The sequence below is a fragment of the Necator americanus genome, chromosome III, assembly GCF_031761385.1.
Source record: "Necator americanus strain Aroian chromosome III, whole genome shotgun sequence".
Classification (NCBI taxonomy): Eukaryota; Metazoa; Nematoda; class Chromadorea; order Rhabditida; family Ancylostomatidae; genus Necator; species Necator americanus.
Window position 1 is genome coordinate 23,538,858 of NC_087373.1, and position 19,878 is coordinate 23,558,735.

At 41.7% G+C, this 19,878-nt stretch overlaps 1 protein-coding gene across 1 annotated transcript; it reads left to right on the forward strand.

Moving 5' to 3' along the window:
• Positions 1-769: 769 nt before the first annotated feature.
• On the forward strand, positions 770-18,906 carry RB195_010640 (uncharacterized protein; the record flags this gene model as incomplete). Its single annotated transcript, XM_064191740.1, has 3 exons — positions 770-855; positions 14,967-15,053; positions 18,837-18,906. The coding sequence occupies 3 exons, from the start codon at positions 770-772 to the stop codon at positions 18,904-18,906; spliced, it is 243 nt and encodes an 80-aa protein (XP_064049323.1).
• Between the last annotated feature and the right edge of the window lie 972 nt (positions 18,907-19,878).

Consider the following 19,878-nt stretch of genomic DNA (forward strand, 5'->3'; position numbering starts at 1 on the left):
CCTGGGCGATTCGTACCTTTATCCACATGGTTTGATGCTCAAATCACTCTATATCGGCGAGGCTTGGAGAAAAAGAAAAGGCTGTGTGAAAATATTTCGAGTAGGATTAGGGAGTATTTGAACGAAAGGAGTTACTCACATACACAACTGCCAACTTTATTATGATACGCAAAATGTACTCAGGAATTTTCATTCGCCTGCTCCTCTTTGTTGCGATTTTTTACTACCTATTATTCACTCAATCTCCTTGAGAGCGCATGCTTTTTGCTGTAAACATTGTGATTTGATGAGTAAAAGAACACAAAAACGTGGTTACCATAATATTCAGGAGCGTGGGTTCGTCCAAAAAAGTGTGCATAGGTGGAATTCATTCATCGAATTCTTGCCAAACCGATACCTTATCTATGAAATGCGGAATGCAAACCGACTGAAGCGTCGAAATGCTGCTGGAAAGGTCCTCTACCCATAAAGCATAGGTCACAAAACTGTTTTTCACAGATACAGCACAAAGAGTTGGAATCCGAGCATGAGAGCAGGCTCAGCTTCACAAGTTGCAGTCATTTTTCCCGTCACAAATGTCTGGTGAGAATTGAAGAGTCCCATCACTCATGGATAGGATAACCGTGCTTTGAATTTGCGACGCGAATTCAGTCTTTTTATGTAGAGCACTTGAAATGACCATCTATTATGCCGTCCGTCCCTGCCACGGCAGATATCGCGGGCATCAAGCGGGAAGGAGGGGCGGTGCTCGGAGCCGGCGATGTAGTCCATGCTCTGGTCGACCACACGAACCGTCATTCTTGTCGCTGCTTCACTGGTCACTTCATTCTCTCAAGAACTTTGCTTCCCTGACACGTGAGTTTTTAAAGCACTTCTGTCGCCTGCTTATGACAACCTTCGAGACACACCGCGTCTCTGTTGTCGACGTCAAGACCTTTCACTTCACCCTCGTTGTCACCTATCAGCACCATCTCTTTGTCTATCATTTGTGCTCTGGGTCGGAATTGAGGGCCTGCAGTTTTTCACTCTCGTACCTTCCTCAGCCACTTTCTTATTTTTTCACTTCGAAGCACTGCACACAGAATAACAGCGATTACGAGCACAGCATAAGTGTTGTAATAGGCGATCATCGAAGGCTGGCTGCTTTAATTGTGTTTTGTTTCCCTCGTTTTCCCTTTTTTCGGGTGGTCGAAAGTGCCCGTTAACTTGCCGGCTGACAACTTTCAGCGCTGTTTCCATTATTTTTCTTCGTTCAAAGAACATCGTCGAGCACTTAGTTTTCACATAACGCAGATGCATTTCAAATGACAGATGTTGTCGTTCGTTTCGTTTGTCTCCGCAATTCTTGTTCTTATGTTCTAAAAAGATGTTGTATGCACTGACAGCTGTGTATCTTTCTCGGATGAGGTTGGCACAGCAACTAGGATTGCGGTTTTCCAATCTACTAAATGTAGCTGCCTTTCTGCAGAATTTTACGTCGGGTGCAGTTAATTCGTATGGATTTGAAAGTTCTCTGCTTGCTGCGTATCCCTCGCTTAAACAAGTCTTGGGTAGAAGCAAATGGAGTTCTTCATCTGGAATTCTGTTTTTGGCGATCTCGGTCGCAATATACTTGTGATGTTTTCAATTAGCACTTTTTATTTGAAAATATCAAATATCGGCTCCCCATGCATTAAAAATACTCTACATTTCTCTCAAGCATCGCAAATCAGTCTGCGCAGTTAGAGGTGCTTATTTGTAAGAGAATACAGATGCCACTGCTATCGAAAATGAGAAATCTAGAAATTGTTGGATTGGACCGCACTAAACTCCCCAACTCACTCTGGATGCCTCGGCGTATGCACGTACCTTGTCTTGCAGATGTCTGACCAAAAACACATGTCAAGCCCAATTTATGCCGAGGGAACCACTTACCAAGCTGAAAAGGAATCACCTTAATTTTATATAGTGCAGGCTCACCTGCGTTCTTTACGTTAACGTTTTACGTTGCGTTCCACGTAGAATGCACGGAGTCAGTTTGCACTAACAGATCGTTTCGGCTTGGTGGCTTTAGAGCTGAAAAGTGATGAATGAGATGAGTCTATCGCACACTCACAGCCAAATCGGCAGAGAAAAACCCTTCCGCAGGATGTCATAGGACGCGTGACGTGACGCTTGTCTTCCATTCGATCTTCTTTTCGAACTGAAGCAAACATCGAAAACACCACATTTTGTTCCCTCTTGATTCCAGATTCCCTCTTGATTCCAGATTTCATCTTGGTATTTTCTATTATTTCTCCCAACCAACGGTAATCCACGTGACTAGGTGCATGTTCTTTGCGACGAGTTCGTTTCACGATGAATTTCGTCGTGTCTGGCAGTTTTCGCTGTCTCGTGTACGCAAGGCGAAATCTCGAAAACCTAATCGGGGGCGAGTCCGCCAAGCGAGACTTATATGCCAAACCTTGCATTAGCATCTTTCTAAATTGCCTTGCCTAGTTCGTCGACCGACCGACTCGTCATTTCCAGGCGCCTACGCGGAAACCTTAGTGACACCGGTTTCAGCGCAACTGCACTTATGCAATGGCTTTTTTCAAGCCGCCCTCGTGGAAATGCATCACGCTAGAACGCATCGCTCCATTCCTTTTTCTTCCATGTCCACTGAATTACAGTAACGCAGCTTAGACGGCTGCTCGGCCAGCTTAACGCCTCATCAGCTCGTTCGCTTGGTTTACGCCGCAAAGCATAAATCTTGAGAAAAAAACCCCGAACGCTGCTCATTACTACTTTTCGTAAGTTCGTGAAAATTCCTACCCGCTGGTAGTAATTACTCAGGAAAATCTATCCATTCGTAGTGCACCAGTCCAGACCCAAGGGAATACTAGTTCATTCATAGATTTAATACTCATAAAACAAGAGAGACCCTAACAAGAGATACCTCGTAGCCGAGGATAACTCTTCATTTATTGATGTGCTGAGTTTTTCTTTCCTTGACTTAAGTAGACTTACCCTGGAGGCATTCAACAGCGTTGGAACAAGTTGACACCTTATCTAAGGATCAATTTCAAGGAAACGAGGAAGCGTGAAATGAAAGCTAAGAAGTTTGTTTTGTGTACGGGAACATTAGTGGAACACAGATCAACTTCGTTTCTTCATTCACCCTTTTCTATCTACCTAAATTTTGCAAAGAATTCCTTGGCAATAATTTATACATTGTACATATTTCTGAATGTGTACAAATTTCGCAAATTCACTTATGAACGCCATCCCCACACCAAACGTCTCATGTTGTTTCAAACAGAAACAATGACGCAGAGGAAATGAATAATGCAAGAGGATAATGCATTTCTTAGCTCTTGGAATGGCTGATAATGACAGAAATTTGTCGATTTCAACTTAATTCCGGTGTTAACATATCACTAGGAACAATTTTTTTCACCTTATTCCAGTGAAAAGGTTTTTTATGCTGAGATGTGAGCCCATGGTTCAAGTAATGAAATAAGATCGACAAATTTGAAACGAGAATATGTAAGCTGCTGATTTTCATTGGTAAGTGTTGTTCCTGGACGGAGGCTGAGAAAATGAGTTTTTGTTTACTTTGATTATAATCTTCTTCTTGCTTTTCTGGATTATTGAAGACGCTCCATTTTTGACTCCTGAGGGGGTAAAGACCCATCTTAGGGATGACGTAATACAGAAAACGCTCTTTGCCTCTTGAAATCAGAGACGAGGACTTCCTTCAACTACTGAGAAAAGTGAAAATTCCACTTTTCAATATGACATAAAAGATTTATTTGTCAGACAAAATGAACTGCTTTGCAGCCTAAGACAAATTTAGTTCAGTTTAATCGATTTTTCATATATGAAGAGCTTGTCGGGCTTGGGCGGTTAGGAACCATCCAGCGCGTGGACACAATGTTGGCCGCTTATCACTGCGCTACATCCGCTTAAATTTTTTTAGACTCCATTATAGTATTCAGTTGGGGAGTGCTACACAAAAAAAGATACGACTTAGAAATCCTCTCCTCTTCTTCTCTAGCGGTCCTCCCTCCTTCCAAATAAATGAATTAATAAATTCAACAAGTCAGTCTCTAGCTAGAAAGTTAATGCACATAAAGTACAATCAAACTGACATTTTTATCAGACAAATTGAAAACGTTGAGACAAGGTTGGTTTTATTGGCATTGTCTCTGCACAATGGGTGCGATTAAGATTTTATCAAGAAATTTTTAAAAAAACCCCCCCTTTAAGGGGGGGGATTTTAAGAGGTGTTTTTTTAAAAAAGAAGGAGAGAAAAGAGGGAGAGGTTTTCCCTTTTTGGCCCGGAAGATACGGCTTCATTCGTTTTGGCACCATTTTGTACAAGAGGTGCGATTAAGAGCGCGCCAGTCTTGTGCGGCGCCGCATCTTCCGGGCCTTTTTTTACGGCAATCAGCAAGAAATGGACGGAATCACCTCCTGTCCCCCATAATCCAGCTGAATCTGCACCACCTAAGATTCGGTAGCTTTAATCGCTGTTAAGCTACTCAAGAACATTAATTTTCTAAGGTTGTGAATCTACCATGCCTTTTCTTTAATGTTTTGATCACTATCCTTTCCCTTCAACTCCTTTTCTTTTCATTTTTGAGTCCAGTACACTCAGATGCTGTTGTGATCGCTAGAACTCTAGCTAGCCGTAGCTGCACCATGACTTGCAGGCATGAGGGCCACAGAACATTTGTTTTTTTTTTGACTCTTTGCACCTGAAAGGAACAAATTTCCCTTTGACGCGCAGATTGTGCAGAGGTCAAAAAACCAGAGAAAGTAGAGGAATTATCATACTATTCAAAATGCTTATTTTGTACAGAAGATATCGAATCAAAATCTGCAAGGAAGGTCAGACAGCACATCCTCGCATGCAGATACGAAAAGTACAAGATACGAAGAAGCATAGATCAGTTCTTCACCCTTCATGTTGCTGAGTATTCTCCTCTAATAATCTTCTTTTGTAATCTTTTATGACCCAGTGTGAACTAGGAATAGTTTTCTTCCTTCCAGTAGTAAATTGGGTGCAGGATGGATTTTTGGGAGACGCAGTAAAAACGTGGAATATCCTTCACAGATCCGTGAATCGGAGGAACCAATTTGCCCGGCAACCCGACTCTTTACACAAATAGGAGAAATGAAAGGAAAGTGGACTGACAATGAAATTACACTACGAAGCAACTCTTTACATGTATTAGAGCGAGAAAATCCACATCAAGGACTTTTATCTTGTCACTCGTACGGGTGCAAGAAGTTGTTTAGTTTTTTTCTAGGCTGTTTTCCTCCCTTGCTTTTACTTTCTTCTGAACACTGCGTTCCAAACTCGACCCAGTAGTAGGAAACATCGAAAATTCCCCCGAGCTCTGCCTTCGACGCTCCTCACTCGTCATCCTGCAAAAATCAGCAGAGAAATGAGTGATAACAACTCATGAATTGCAATGAATCTCGCCACTTCTCGGTGTGACTACCTCCTAATCGACTTCTTTTTTGACCGCCTATTTTATAGCCAAGTTCTCCATCCTCCATCCATCCGTTGCATATCGATCTGTTAATGATGTCAATTAATCAGCGCACCCGGTTATCTGCATCTCAGTCCTGCTAGCTGTCCAAAAATACCAAGAAAATTCACTTGCGGGACGCCCCACTTGTTTCCTCGAGCAAGAACGACTGTTACCTCTTTCTTAAGATTTCTAGTCAAAACAACAAAATTTATCAGAAAACGAAGATCGGTGAACCATAAATAGCCGTACATTTGTAGCCACTTTGATTCTTGAGTGCTCTGGATAGCCGACGAATCACTTCTGTTGAACAAGTTAGTGCGGATAACAATTCGTCCCTCAAAACGTATGGCTCACTTTGACAATGGTGATGATAGTGATAATGATGATAGCGATGATAATGATTACCGATACTTTGCTGGTAATCGAGTTGGTGATAACTGGTCCCGAGTAAACTGACTAGTACACGAGTGAAAAAGAGACAGTCTTTTTTCCATTACCGTTCTAATTCTAGTACTGTAAAGATTCAATGCGAAGACTGAAACCCGATAACACGCTAGCAGGAAAGCGTTATTAAAAGTGATGCCTTTGCGAACGAAACCCGAGCTAATTTTTTCCCCCAGCAAACTAAACATTTCCAGTCTCCACAGCTTCTTCGCTTTCTTCGCTTCGAATGTATACAACAGAGTATAATTGGCCAAATCCAAAAATAGAATGAGCCACTTTTTTATTACCTGACGGGAAGTAAAAATCTTCTACCCTCCATAACTTAAGGGATCGAAGAGGGGCAAAAAATATCTATGTACCTGAGACTGGAATTTTAGATCCATAGGTGGTGGTTCGCGTTTTCTCTGCCACCAGTGAAAACTACGCCCTAAATCATATCTACTACCAGAGAGAACTCAGTATCTAAAATTTTCCCCGGATGCTGCTTTTAATTCAGAAATGGCCTTGGTCCGAATCCACTTTCTGGACAGGAAATAAAGTTCCAACGATCTCTTCCCGTCATGTGTTATTTCATTCTCGCCGTCGACGTTCTTCCTTCTTGTTGTTGAACGCTTAACAACTTCCTGTTAGCTGCGCTGAGAAGGGAACCTCTTGACAAAATTGTTAGACACTTCTTAAAACGGAGTATATATGTAGCACTTGCGTGTACCCAGCAACTTTGATGATTTCATAGCGACCATTAGAAAAAGAAATCCGATCTCTTTCTATGTTTCAACTTGCAGCAGTGCCATCTAACTTTTTGCTGAAATCTCCTCCAGAACATGTGCTACGTCGCGTGCTATAAGAAAACAATCGACTGTTCGAAAAGCATGATTTAGGGGACCGCATCGAAAGCCACTTTTCTCTAATTGATAAAGATTACTACTAGTAAGGCTCGGAAAAGCAGTCTGACAATGGAAGGATAATTGTTTGCACTTATGTACAGTTACAGTATCCGGCCCACTTTCGCTTATGGTAGTAAAGAAGTAAGTGATTTTGAGTAATTCGGAAATCTGGATCAAACTATTTACATGTCTCTTTTCATTTTTTCAGTGTTTTCATAACATTGAATGAAAAGGAATGTGGTGCGGAGTTTGTACTGAATGAGGAAATGAGAATACCTCATCCTTGATTGAGGACTTGACAGATCACTCCTCATTCTTCTTCCGAATTTCATTTTTTCATTTCATTTTTTGCTTTTAAAATAGTTCACGTGTTTCCATAGTTTCTTCGTACGGGTACGAAGTCTGCTACCTTAATGACAACAGTAGCACAAGTGTTGCAAGATGGAGAAAACACTTATTCTAGGAAGTTTGAAAGGAGCGCATGTAGATTGATTGCTAGGAAGGAAGATAGATATGTGATGTTTATCTTCGCTGAAGCCATAGATTCATTCGCAAGGCATAATTGAGAGACATCTCAGTGCAACATCGGTGCAGAACAATTGCTCAGACAATTCGGGGAAACATATGTCACGAACTCGTTGCAGTTCCCTTTTGATTGACATGGAATGGAAAAGAACGGTGATCAGGTGCACGTTCTTGAAAGCGCTGGTCTTATGGCGCATGAAAACGGTCAGGAAATTCCTTCGGTCCGAAATTGACCGGAACCAATAAGAAAGCTTCCATCTAGGGAAAAGCTTTTTTGTAGTTCATTTGGAACAAATAATTTGGGGAACGAGTGATATTCATAAATTAAATTAACTCATGAACTCAGAGCAGTTCTTGAATCATCAGCCAGGTACAATCTCCGCGCCAAATTCCATCCCATAGTTTGATGAAAATGACAAAATGGAACACATATGGATTGTTTGAATCGGATTTCCAAATTTTCAGCATTCAACAAGCAGAATAAGATGAGTTTTCTTCATTTTCTTCATTCCGAACGCGCCCAACCGAGCTTAAGAAACGCGTGCGCAGCGTAGGCGTCGCTGATGCTCCGCCGAGCCCACCAGTGTAGCGAAAATGCACCATCGTTGAAAAGTATTGTATTATAATCATATTACGTATGATGGACATAAGTCATTACCAGTTACGTATAAAAATACTACGTCTTCTTCTTTTCTGTTATTTCCATTCACTTTTTCCGGAATTCTAACATGACACTTGATTTATTCTCAGATACTTGCTATATCGGAGTTATAAGAACAATGTGTTCTATTTTACATTCTTGTGATAAGAAGATGCGCTTATAGGGACAGTTCTCTTGAGGGCTCTTCACCAAAACCGGTGGGATTCGGCCCCGAGGCGGATTAGCTGTTTTGGTATGGCATAGCTTTTGTAAGAAATCCGCAAGTGCTGTCGGTGAAGTTCTTAGCCTCCTCAAAGAATCGTCTTCGGATCTTCTACGAAGATTACTTCGGAAGTTCTATTGGATCTTGTTTCTTCAACCAATCCCAATGCCTCCCAGGACAACCTGGTGAGATCCCTACACACTATCTAAGGCTAACCCGTACTTTCCATATTTTGGTAAATCTGTAAGTCACAAAATAATATCTACTGCAAACTATCTCAAACTAGTCTCTAATGAAGTTCTGAGAACAACGGGGAAAAATGCGCATAGAACAGTACGTCTGCGTAGATGTTCCCTGGAGACAATTACATCTTATTGCACTTCAACACAACTACTGAAGCCTACTTCGAAACATTCAGCTACATATCGGTGCACAAAAAAGAACGACTTTCCGCATGCTGCAGTTTTCCGACGAACACTTCCACCCATTTTCCGAGTAGAGCCGACTCGCCGATGAATGCGCGCAATAGTTGTGCGCATAAAACGAGGCACCGATGACGTCATTACTTATGTGCAGCAATTTCTCGACTCAAACTACTATTTTCACGGCATAAAAACGGATGAGAACAAACGTGCAGTGAACAGAAGTTTGTTGTACTGTTTACGATTTCCGTCTGAGTTTCAGGGCTTCTCTTCTGTGGGTACTATCACAATTATTTACACTGAGGATGAACTGTCTGGCGTTAATCAATCCGCTTGGGATGTGCTCCTGCGTTCACTCCCACTCAGAATCGTTCGCGGTTTACGAGCGCGTGTCCAGCCTATACAACGGCTTACAGGGCGCAACCCATGCGTCAAGACGGTGCATAGTTTCATTCCACGAGACAAGTCTGGTGCCAATTTTTCGACCTCGGAGGGGTGAAAGGCTTGGTTGTCGCTAGCGCTGTTTCGAACCATTCATCGGTCGTGCAGACACAGCGAAACCTCTTGCCGACTCTGCTACATCCGCCCCAATTATTCATTCCTGAACATTTGTTTAAATTATTTTAATGCGAAGAAGAAAGGGTGAAGTGCACGACTAACAAACAACTCTGGAATCTAATGATCAGCTCCGAAAAGATGAGTGACTTGGTTGGTTTTTCGCGATGTCGCTGCGCGAACATACTGAGTACTACTTTTACAACTGCGCTACATGGGCTCAAGTTGAGAAACAAATGTTGTGTGAATATAGCGCGTGGAAAGATTGCAAGAAAAGTTAGAAGAAGCACTGTAGTAAAGGTAGAGCTAAAGAGCAAAATAAAGGAGCGAGTTAGTAGCGAACCATCAATTGCGCAAACCAGGTGAATACTCGCCATGTGCGCCTTTAATGAATTCATACATTGTGAAGAATTCGAAACGCACACCAGCGTAACCGACAGCTTTGGTTAATCAAATTCCTTTCTTGTTCCCTCAAATTCAACAACATCTTTCTAAGTACAGCTGGATCATCAAATCTGTGTTCCTACGTACACGATCCCTGTGGGAATTTCGAGGACAATTTCGAGGGTGTCCACTTGCCACGAAATGCCGCCAACTCGAAAACTGACAAGAACTGAATTGTTTAGCGTAGTGTAGGAGGCCAAAGATTGGTGGTATCCACCAAAAACAATTCCATAATCATGCTTTTGCCCCAACATAGCATTGTAGTATACGCTGTGGCAATGTAGCGCAGAAAGAAGTTAGGGGTTTTTTTCCTATTACTGCCGCTGAAAAGATCTGACTTGTGTTGCAGAAATGTAAGCAGTTTCGCTTGATGAGACGCGATGGGACCTTTCCTTAGGCCAGCAGCCCGATCGCGTGTAGCAACCGCGCAATTCCACTTCAAAGTCACCAGTTTTGACTCGATTACAATCGTAACTCTTCCTATTCCCGAGACGAAATTCTCAGCCTAATAGAATCCTGCCGTTCTGATTGTACTCTTCACTTTCCGCAGCGTTCCTTGTCTTCCATGCTCACTAGATAGATCCTTCTGCGATTCCTTTTTGTAGATCATCTCGGGTCAAAAGGCTGCGCTCGGAGGCTCCGTAAATGATAATCTGGAAGTCTCTGATCTTTCGGTGCTAAGTTAATTTTTTGCTATGAAAATAGACAAAGTTACACTAGTCAGAATAACATTTTGCGTTATCTTCTACGTATCAGCAAGAAATCCGTTTAGCACTTGTGAATAAATGCAAACGAGGATTTCTACTTTTTCATGGAAAAATTTTGAGCTCCACCGTTTAAGGTTGAAAGTCCCCAAGAAGTTTTCAACTGAACTTGTACCAGCTGTCACCGTTCCTCGAAATCGTGAAGCTCACAGCTCGTTGCACGACTGAATGCATTCCATTTGCCAAAACTTCGTGGCTGCACTTTATAAAACATCGTCCTTAATGACACCAATTTTTCGCGTCAATGTACAGGTTACGTCGTTGACGCTACCACGGATTAGAATGAAAGGAAAGCAGAGGAAAAACGTCAGTTTTAGTTTTTTTACGTTTTAAGGTCTCTTAAAAAGTTTTGAACTTTCTTCACTTCAACGTCACTGTAAGGATTAAATGACTTAAAAAAAGAATTGCGACAGATTAGATTAATAAAAATTGAAATAAATTTCAAATCATAAGATTCGTATCAGTTTTCAAAGAGCTCTACCATTGTTGACACTCTTCCGTTGTTGACAGTTGTTGCAAACATAGCTTGCAATCTGATTGAAGATCAAACTATGAGAAGGATTTTGTGCTAGAGTTTGGGTTATTACTCAGGATTGACCAGAAACCCCAAACAATTATTTCATGATCACAATTGTTTTTCCTGACTGAAATTCTGAGCATGGAATACTGAAACTTTGTCATTTTTTGATTTTTCAATATGTAAATAATAGCAACAACTTGGCTTACTATCGTTGGAAGAGCGCAGCGCTTTGCTAAGAGGTCACCAGTACGAGTGTAGTATCTGTTCTTTGCACGGTCGAAGGTTCACCAAAGCACAACGCCAACCAACTCTTCGGTTCGCCAGCAGTTCATGAAATATTAATGCATTAATCTAAGATGATTGAAGCACTAGCTTGGTACATGTTTCATTGGATATGAGATGGCACTGAGATTGTGCTGCATGCATTTCCGTCGTCTAAGCGTCAAAAGCTCTTCCACAGGATTCAGATGAACTGCAAATGTGCGGGGTGGGCAGACGGATGTTGGGATCCCTAAACGAATGTGTTATGTGTGTGGCTGAATAATACCCCTACAAATGTTCGCTGCCGTAAACACATGAAACCACTGAAAGGTAGTTTTGCAAAGAAAATCACGTTTCCAGTGGGTTCCAACTCGGCTGTGGAGATTGCTTGTGGTGGAGATTGCTTACGCGTTCATAAACTTTCACTTTCACTACAGTTGTAGACCGTGTCGAAGGCGTTGGTGCAGCGCAAAGGACCTGATTAATGTCAAGCGCTCAGTGTCTTGTTCTCTAATAATTAGTACAACAATTAATAATTCGTGGTAAACTTGAAGGGTGGCACTGATAACTCGACGAGTGCTGCTAATAGAAGCCATTAGAAACGTGATTTTCTTTGGTAAAGTATTTCTCAGGGACTTGATGTGTTTGTTGCAGAAAACATTCGCAGTGGATATTTTCGGCCATACACACAACTCATTCATTCAAACTGTAGTTAAGTTTGCTCGCCCAAGTTCCCTAGGCACTGCCACGCGGAGTATTGTAAGGTGCTCAATTGATCTTGAGTTGACTTATTGATATTATTATGATAATCAATAGAAGAACTACCGACGTCGACTGTTTCTGCTTTCCGGCTATTGAAGAACAGGTATTGAGTGAATGTCAGCTTGAGGAAGAACTGAGGGAGAAGGTACTGCCTTTTGATTCCTGCGAAAGAACGTGTTACTGAGGCGACGATGCGATGAGACGATAAGGTCTTGAAGCTCTGTAGCGATGAAGCCTTTCTTCCCGGACATTTATACATTTCCTCCGCCGGAAGGAATGTCTGCGCTTCGATATCCGAAACGATATCAAAATAAGATCCGTTACTGTTATTTAAAATAATCCAAGACAACAAATGTAAATATCTTCAGACCGTACAGTGTATTCATAGTAGCAAAGCTACACTGAACATCGTTCAGTTCAACCTTCACATTTCTAGTTCACCTGGAGCCCATGGAAGACTTTTTGCAAATGCAAAATTTGTACAGGGCCATCCCAGTACCATCTCAGAATCCAATGAAAAAACTATTTTAGATTTAGTTCTCGCGTTAAAAGTGAGTTCCATGTGACTTCCATGCAAACTACAAATGCGAAAGCAGAACACGTTAGCCGCAATACAATTTGCTATGCGAAGGTGATACAACAACGCAGGCATCCGTAATATACACATTCCCGGGAGAACAGGATGCATATTTTCGACGGAAATTAATCAGCGCACGTGTCTCCTTCGCAATAGGTTTGCAGATGCCAAGGCATATGTCTCATAACAACTTTTTAAGGGGAGGTGCATTTCCTGGCATGAGGGGCTGTTACACTGTGGATAATCTCTGGATCAAAATATGTTGGCTGACCTTCGCGGACCGCATGAGGTCAATCGGCGGAGTTGTTTATGCCTCATGGGAAATGCCGCGGAGGCTTATAGCATTATAAGAGACGCGGCTTCGAATGAACTCTAAAAGTCGACATGATGAGGGCCAAAAAGTTGTGCGAGTCTTTCCAAATGCTCTTCAAACTGCTGCGAGGAAAAATGATCTGGACTCAACGACATTAATCTTTTTATCTTCTAACTCAAAGAGTGATCCCTGATTTATGGGAAAAGTAGAAAAAAAAACTCCATTTGTACACAGGGGAAATTTCCAAACATAGGAAAAGGAAAGAACAAGTAACTTTAGTCCTTGATTCAACAATCATCTGAGGGTTTGCCGTCAAAAGTGTTATCCGAGAAAACCAAATCCGATCCGACCCGAGGAAATTAATGACCTGTTAAAACCGAAACGGTCGGTTAAGCACAAAAAAGTGAAAAATGATTCTTTCTTCCCTGATAGTTTGTAGCAGCTCAAAACAAAAAGTAAACTTTGTTTGTATGAGATTGGACCTAATCAAAAAGAAGCAGTTGCAATAATAATAGCGAAAAAAAAAATAAGTTATGCCAATAATTCGCACCGAAAGGAGCAATCAGATCGGCATCAATGATTCCTTAAAGCTGTCAAAGTCTAATGAATGGTGAGTCTCTTCCTCCCTTTGGAAGTTAACGTTCAGAGCTATGCGATTATCAGAAGCTGTTGGATTGGTTTCTGTTTTTAACGTGGTTGACTTTCCGTTAAAGGACCAAACGGTCGTATATCCCTAAAAATGGGAAGAATTCTTTCGTCAACCAGCTTCTTATAGTAAAACCACCGGAAAGGCTAAGCTGGGACAAATTTGCTTTCTGTCAGAGATAACGAAGAGAAATTAAAAAAGGAACTTTAAATTTCCGCGAAAAAAACGTCACAAGTGATCCTTCACCTTTGTACTATACCCCATTGGAAATTTTAATTTGGAGAGATAACACGATCCGGTCCAATTAGTCTTATCGATGCTCCATTGGCCATCTGTCGTAAATGCGGGTCGCCGTCGAAGTGGTGAGAAATGAAAAAAAGCAATGCATACATAGAAAACAAATGAAATTAGAAAGGCAAAAAAAAATGGATAAAAAGAAGGCGTCTTCTACCCAAATCACTGCTTCTATTCGTACAAAACGTCGAAGACACAAACTTTTTGAACTCTAGAACTGGAAAAATGGGTCGTTTAGTTACTCAAATAATCCAGGAAATTGGAAACCTCGTAAAGTCCAAATCGGGAGATTTCAACATTCAAAAGCATGGATACTGGTCCTTTCAATGGGTGAATTTCAAAGGTAAACAGAGGAAAGAAGGAGGAGAAAAGAGAGAAATATTTTAAAAATACATTACGTATATTGAGTGCGTCTGGATGACGAGACGAGTGCATGACATCGTGGCTGCAGGAAATTTTGCACATTTGAAAAACAAAATGTACGTACAGCTAAGGTAGGGTTGTCTATAAATTTGTACATTGATGAGAACTTCTCCTCTAATCCATGCATCCTAGGTATCTTCCATCTCAATTCAAATTTTAAGATTCCATGTAAATTTAATCAAATTTTCGTGACGCTGCTTACTGTCTCACTTTTCCTTGCTCTCACCAAAAGCCTTCTCACGTATCCGGAAGTACTGAAAGGAGAACTAGTCCTTCACATTCCTTTTCCATAAATGATCGGTCACGAGCCACTTCTCTCTTGCTTAAAAAAAACGAATTTTAACAGTATTCCATCTTGCCATTGGGAAAATTATTCTGCTCGGAGTGTGCTCGACTCCACTGTTCTCGTACATTTTCGTGGTAAATCCGCGGCGACCTCTTTATGAGCATCTTTCTGACCTCCATTAATCTTCGCCGCTCCCTCCACCTCACTGATCACTTGCGATTCGGCAGTTTCCGGCGACGTCTGGATTTACATAATTCCTCTCAACGAATTTCTTCTGGTCGCAATAAACAAAACCGCTATAGCCACGTTAAGGTCTGCATAGCAAGGGAGAGAAAACCTTGCAACGATGACCTATATTTATGTGCCCGCTGTGTCTTAGCAGAGCTGCAGCTGCATTTCATGCAAATGGACCTTAAATCGACACGAATATAATACTTAGAGGTTCACTGGTATCATGAGTTACGGCTTTTTTTTTGCAGATGTGCAGACCCAGCTGAGGACAACTTCTTCTCTTACAACGCGTGTTGCGACAACGTTTGCTGCTATCGACTGAGGTTTTGGGTTATGTAAGCATTTTAATTCCTTGACTCTTTGTTCTTATCGTGGATTTGTTTCTCTCCAACAGTCTTTTTTTCTGCAGAAGAAATAATAATCCTGTAGCACCTAAGGCTTTTCAGTGACTTTCTAGTGCTAAGTAGGTATGGATACCCTCTGAAGGACAACCTCTGCTTTCAATAAAGGTCAATAACCTTTTTAGATAGTGGTCGCAAATTAGCCCTACATGAAAGAGATTCAATGACGGTACATACTGATTTCAAGAAAAAAAGTCCGAATAGGCATTCTTCTTGCAATAATTACGCTATTGCTAGCTTATCTGCTTGCACTTGTGAAGGAATATGTTTTTACTTTCACTACCTTCAAATATGCTCTCTTATACATACCAACACATATATAATATGTTACCAGTCTGGCTAAAGACAGTCTTCGGACTTTCTGTAGTGTTTGCTTCGCTCATCTTCATTGATCAATAGAAATTAAACGTAGTTGCATTTTCCAAAAAATTAAATTTTAATACTTTTCCTAACTAACGAAGCTCACTTCGTTCCTCTGTTTCAGAAATTTGAGCATGTACGAAATGATCATGAACTGAAGTGATGATTTCATGGTCCACTTACTAAAGGCGTCAGTACTACACTTGAAGAGTATTCAGACTTGATTTTACACCAACTTATATTCCTTCGATACCGTAAAAATTGGAAAAAAGCACGAGTTTTCTTCTATTTCCCCTCAACAATTAGCCCAGAACAATGAGCTAACATGAAATTACGTGCATCGTGTGGGAATAGACATGCGGTGGAGTACACAGACTAGACTTAGCCGGACGTTCAGACTTGTACTTCATACTCGACTCCGGTCGACACTAACAATGTCGATAAATGCCCGAGGTCACTTTCTGCAGCGTACCTCAACAGTTCTGCAGTTTTCGTCGCATTCCAGAGGCCCTAAGTGGTAGGTTTGCAGTGAAAGCGCAAAACGTTTACGAGCTCGATCATTGCTGGAGGATATTGTTTACGGGCTTCATGACTGTGATCAGCACTATCGATGAACAAAAGAGCAAAGTTCCAACCAGTTCTAAACGACGCAAAAGGAGAGAGGCAACCGTTGCCTAAGACACTGTTCCACACCTTCCTCTTCTTGTCTCGTTCCTAGCCACCGCTCTACAGCAGTGTTAAACATGTTGTTGCAGGCACAACACATTCATCATCATCGTGCTATAATAACGGGCTTCTTCTGTCATGTGTGTAGTGTGTACTCACGTGTGTTTGTTACGAAATTTTATAAAGCACTGAGACGGCTCCAGCTATGTAGCATTGGCACGCTGGCACTAGAAGGCAATAAAACGCGATGGGACGGTCCCGATGGCGTCGATTGCAACGCTGCTGTGCCACAGTACTGTGCAGTAATTCCAAGTGAATGTGTCAGGAAGTAAACGAAATGTTGTGAAAGATTTTATAGCCGTGGAAGCTGTTGTTGCCTTTCACCTCTTCAGACTTCAGACTTTCTGTGGTGTTCGCTTTGTTCCCCTTCACTGATCAACGAAAATCAATATTGGCGCCCTTTTCTGTGAAATTAGACTTGTGTATCTCTAACAATCTTTCTTCATCTTTTTTTATTACAAATAAAGGCAAAAGACTTCATAGTTTTCTTTCTAACCGCGTCAGTTCTACATTTGGAGAATATTGAAACTTCAGCTTCAAACACTCCGTCGATACCGATGTAATGTAGACAGAATTTGAAAGTATTACTCGAAATTTGGGTTTTCCTCCTGTTTCCCTCCAAGAGTTGTCAATGAACGATATTTTAGCACAAAATGACGTGAAAGACTTTATTATACTGATAAGGATAACGTTCTACGTCAGATCATGTGAATTGTTCGCTAATATTTAAACAGCCGTTTGTATGCATGTTTCCACTTTCTGAGAAAGGCATGCTACCAACTTGGGACGAACGGAGAAGGAAATAGACACGCGGAAGAGTAATAAAGGTGAAAAGCAACGCGCCCAGCGGCCACGGCTATGAAACGTCCCGTTTACCTTTTGCGACATTCACACGAAGTTATTGCGCATCATTTCGATGCCGCGGGACCCATCTCAACCCATATTATAGCTATCTGGCGCCGGCGCGCCAATCCGACGCCGGTGGACGCGTCGCACCCCCTTCTATAGCTATCTGGCTTCGGTGCGCCAATCCGACGCCGTCGTACCCTCCTATTCGAAACTCACAAACACACACACACACACAAATACACACACGTGACAGAATAAGGCACCCTGCCAATGCCCAAACAAATAATTCAAAGCCTTAGAGAGAGTTTGAAATATTTGTAAGCAACTCTCCAATTTGTCACTCTGAACTGCTGGACATTGTCCACCTGCAGGTATTCAGGTTGCTCGGTACCTAGGTTATAGGCAGCACAATTCCAGTTTTTCCAATATAAATGGCTTTACATGCTAGGCATTCCATCGGGCACCTGGCACTACGATCTTCGTGCAATCTCCAGTCTTACCGTATGGGCAAACAGCGCAGCATTCCGATATACACCGCCTATCGCAGAAGCTATTATGAACCAACTCTCGCTTGGTCTCGTCGGTTGGGATCATCATGAAAATTGTGAACAAAAACACGAGCATGTCTTCCCTTTCTCCTCAACAATTAGCGCAGAATAGTAACATTAAATGACATAGACTTCGTCATTGTAGTCATAAAGACAAGGTCCCACGTCAGATCACGTAAACTGTTGGCTAAGCAGAGTTTAAATTTGTGTTTCCGAATTCTGAAGAAAGGATGTCACCAGTGTGATGAAGCGAATGTGCAAGGGAATAGACAGTTGTTAAGCACATAGGGGTGAAACGCAACACAACAGCGTTCATAGCCATTAAATGGTTCACAATGTTCCGTTCAATTTTTGACAAATTCTCCAGTCATTGCGCAGTACTACTGCACCGCCGCGTCGTAAGACAATTTTGCTGTTTTGTGGCGCTGACGCATCAATTAGACGCCATGGGACCCTCCCCACCCCATTTCACCGATCTGCGGCGCCAGCGCTGCTATTTGACACAGTTAGACCCATCATCCTGCTTTTTGGTCATTCATTATGGTTATCGCTATCATTATTCACCACATACACACACGTGACAGCTACAAACCCATTATTAAATAGCATGTCATGATACCATACATACCTTCAAAAGTATTCCCAAAAATTTAAAATATTCGTTTCACGCAACTTAGATAATACCTATTAAGAAGTAACTTCTAAGTGCATAAAAAATATGGCACATATAGGAAAAAAATGGTCTCGTCAGCATCTTTAGAGCTAAGATGTGGAATCAAAGGCAAATTAAAGGCAGAATACCATGAAATTGACGATGTTGGGATTACTCCATGAAAAAAAAATATGATTAGGGGTCTAGATGAATGGTATTTGACCCTAACCGTCCTCAAAAACCTGGAAAACACCCTTGTTGATAGTACTTTCTTATGAGGGACGTTAGAATGCGCTAGATATGTACAATCGCCATATCCGCGAGCAGACGGACGATAATCAGTGAGGTTTCTCAGCATCCATTCAAGCAAAAGGAATGAACGGACTACTGAGGGAACTCTTTCTGGCTAACATTTGATTGACAAGTGAGACTGCAAGACCACATCAAACTTATCTCCAGGATAGACATTGGGTATGGATATTACAAATAGTACAAATTAGGGTGAAATTGGAGAAAAAAAAACTCCAAATTAAAAGTTCCTCTTGTTGGTAAAGCATGTACTGCAAATCGTTTCAATTTCAGACCAGCATGTATTGCTGGAGTCGGTTTTGTGGCTGGCGCGTTTTTTGCGCTCTGTTTCCAATGTCGATGACCGAAAGCACATCTCTACCTCAACACAGCTATGAAGCACCCCATGTGTAGCCGTATCCCTGTGACGTCTCTGCTCCAAAGTTGCGAAGATTTACCTTCACCAGTGCCAAAATTGCCTTAACAAACGCCTCATGCTCGAATAATCACCATAATGTAAGCACTGCAACTATTCCTTAAATAAAGATTTATTCTTGTGGATCAACATCTTTGACAACGTAAAAAATTCACTCTGATATCACTCGCGTAATAGAATCATAATTACTAAACATAGAACATCTAAATCTCAAGATGTGAGAACAGTTACGAACGGATGTAAAACAACAACAGTTAGTCCGTAAGAGAAATAGAGAATACGAATACGAAAAGAAACCTCGTGTAAATGATGTTGGTTCAAGGAGGCTGGGCTTGGAGAGGTGAAAATGATGCCCGGAGACTATTCACTTCTAAATCACAGGGCCTAGGGCAAAACGAGTAATGGAACGGCTGGCACGACTGAATGAAAACAACTACACAGGAGCTCAGCAGGAAACCATTGGAGACTTCCCCCTTGTCTGCAATTCAGGTAGGATTCAATTCAATCCTGATACTTTTGGTGTATACTGGATGTGGATCAGTCAAAACACACTTCTCCCTTACAAGAAATATGCCAAAAACAACAAATAAACCAACTTGAAATGCGGTTTCTGAGAATTCCAAGTTCTGGAAAAGTCGTGCGCAGCCGCGAAAACTCGTCCTACTATCCGTACTGACGAACAATGTACTCGCAAAGGAAAGAGGAACAACTTAGATAGGTGTGCTGCAAAGCGAGCGACTCCAGTCAACCAAAGAAGAAGATGAGGAAACCGAGCCTGCAGCAATATAAAAGAAGCGTAACGGCAGATAAGACTGGACGCATCAGCGCTAAACAAGATGGATGTGGAAAAATGACGATGAAGGTACTCAGCAATGAGAAAGATATCTCTGTACAAGGTAG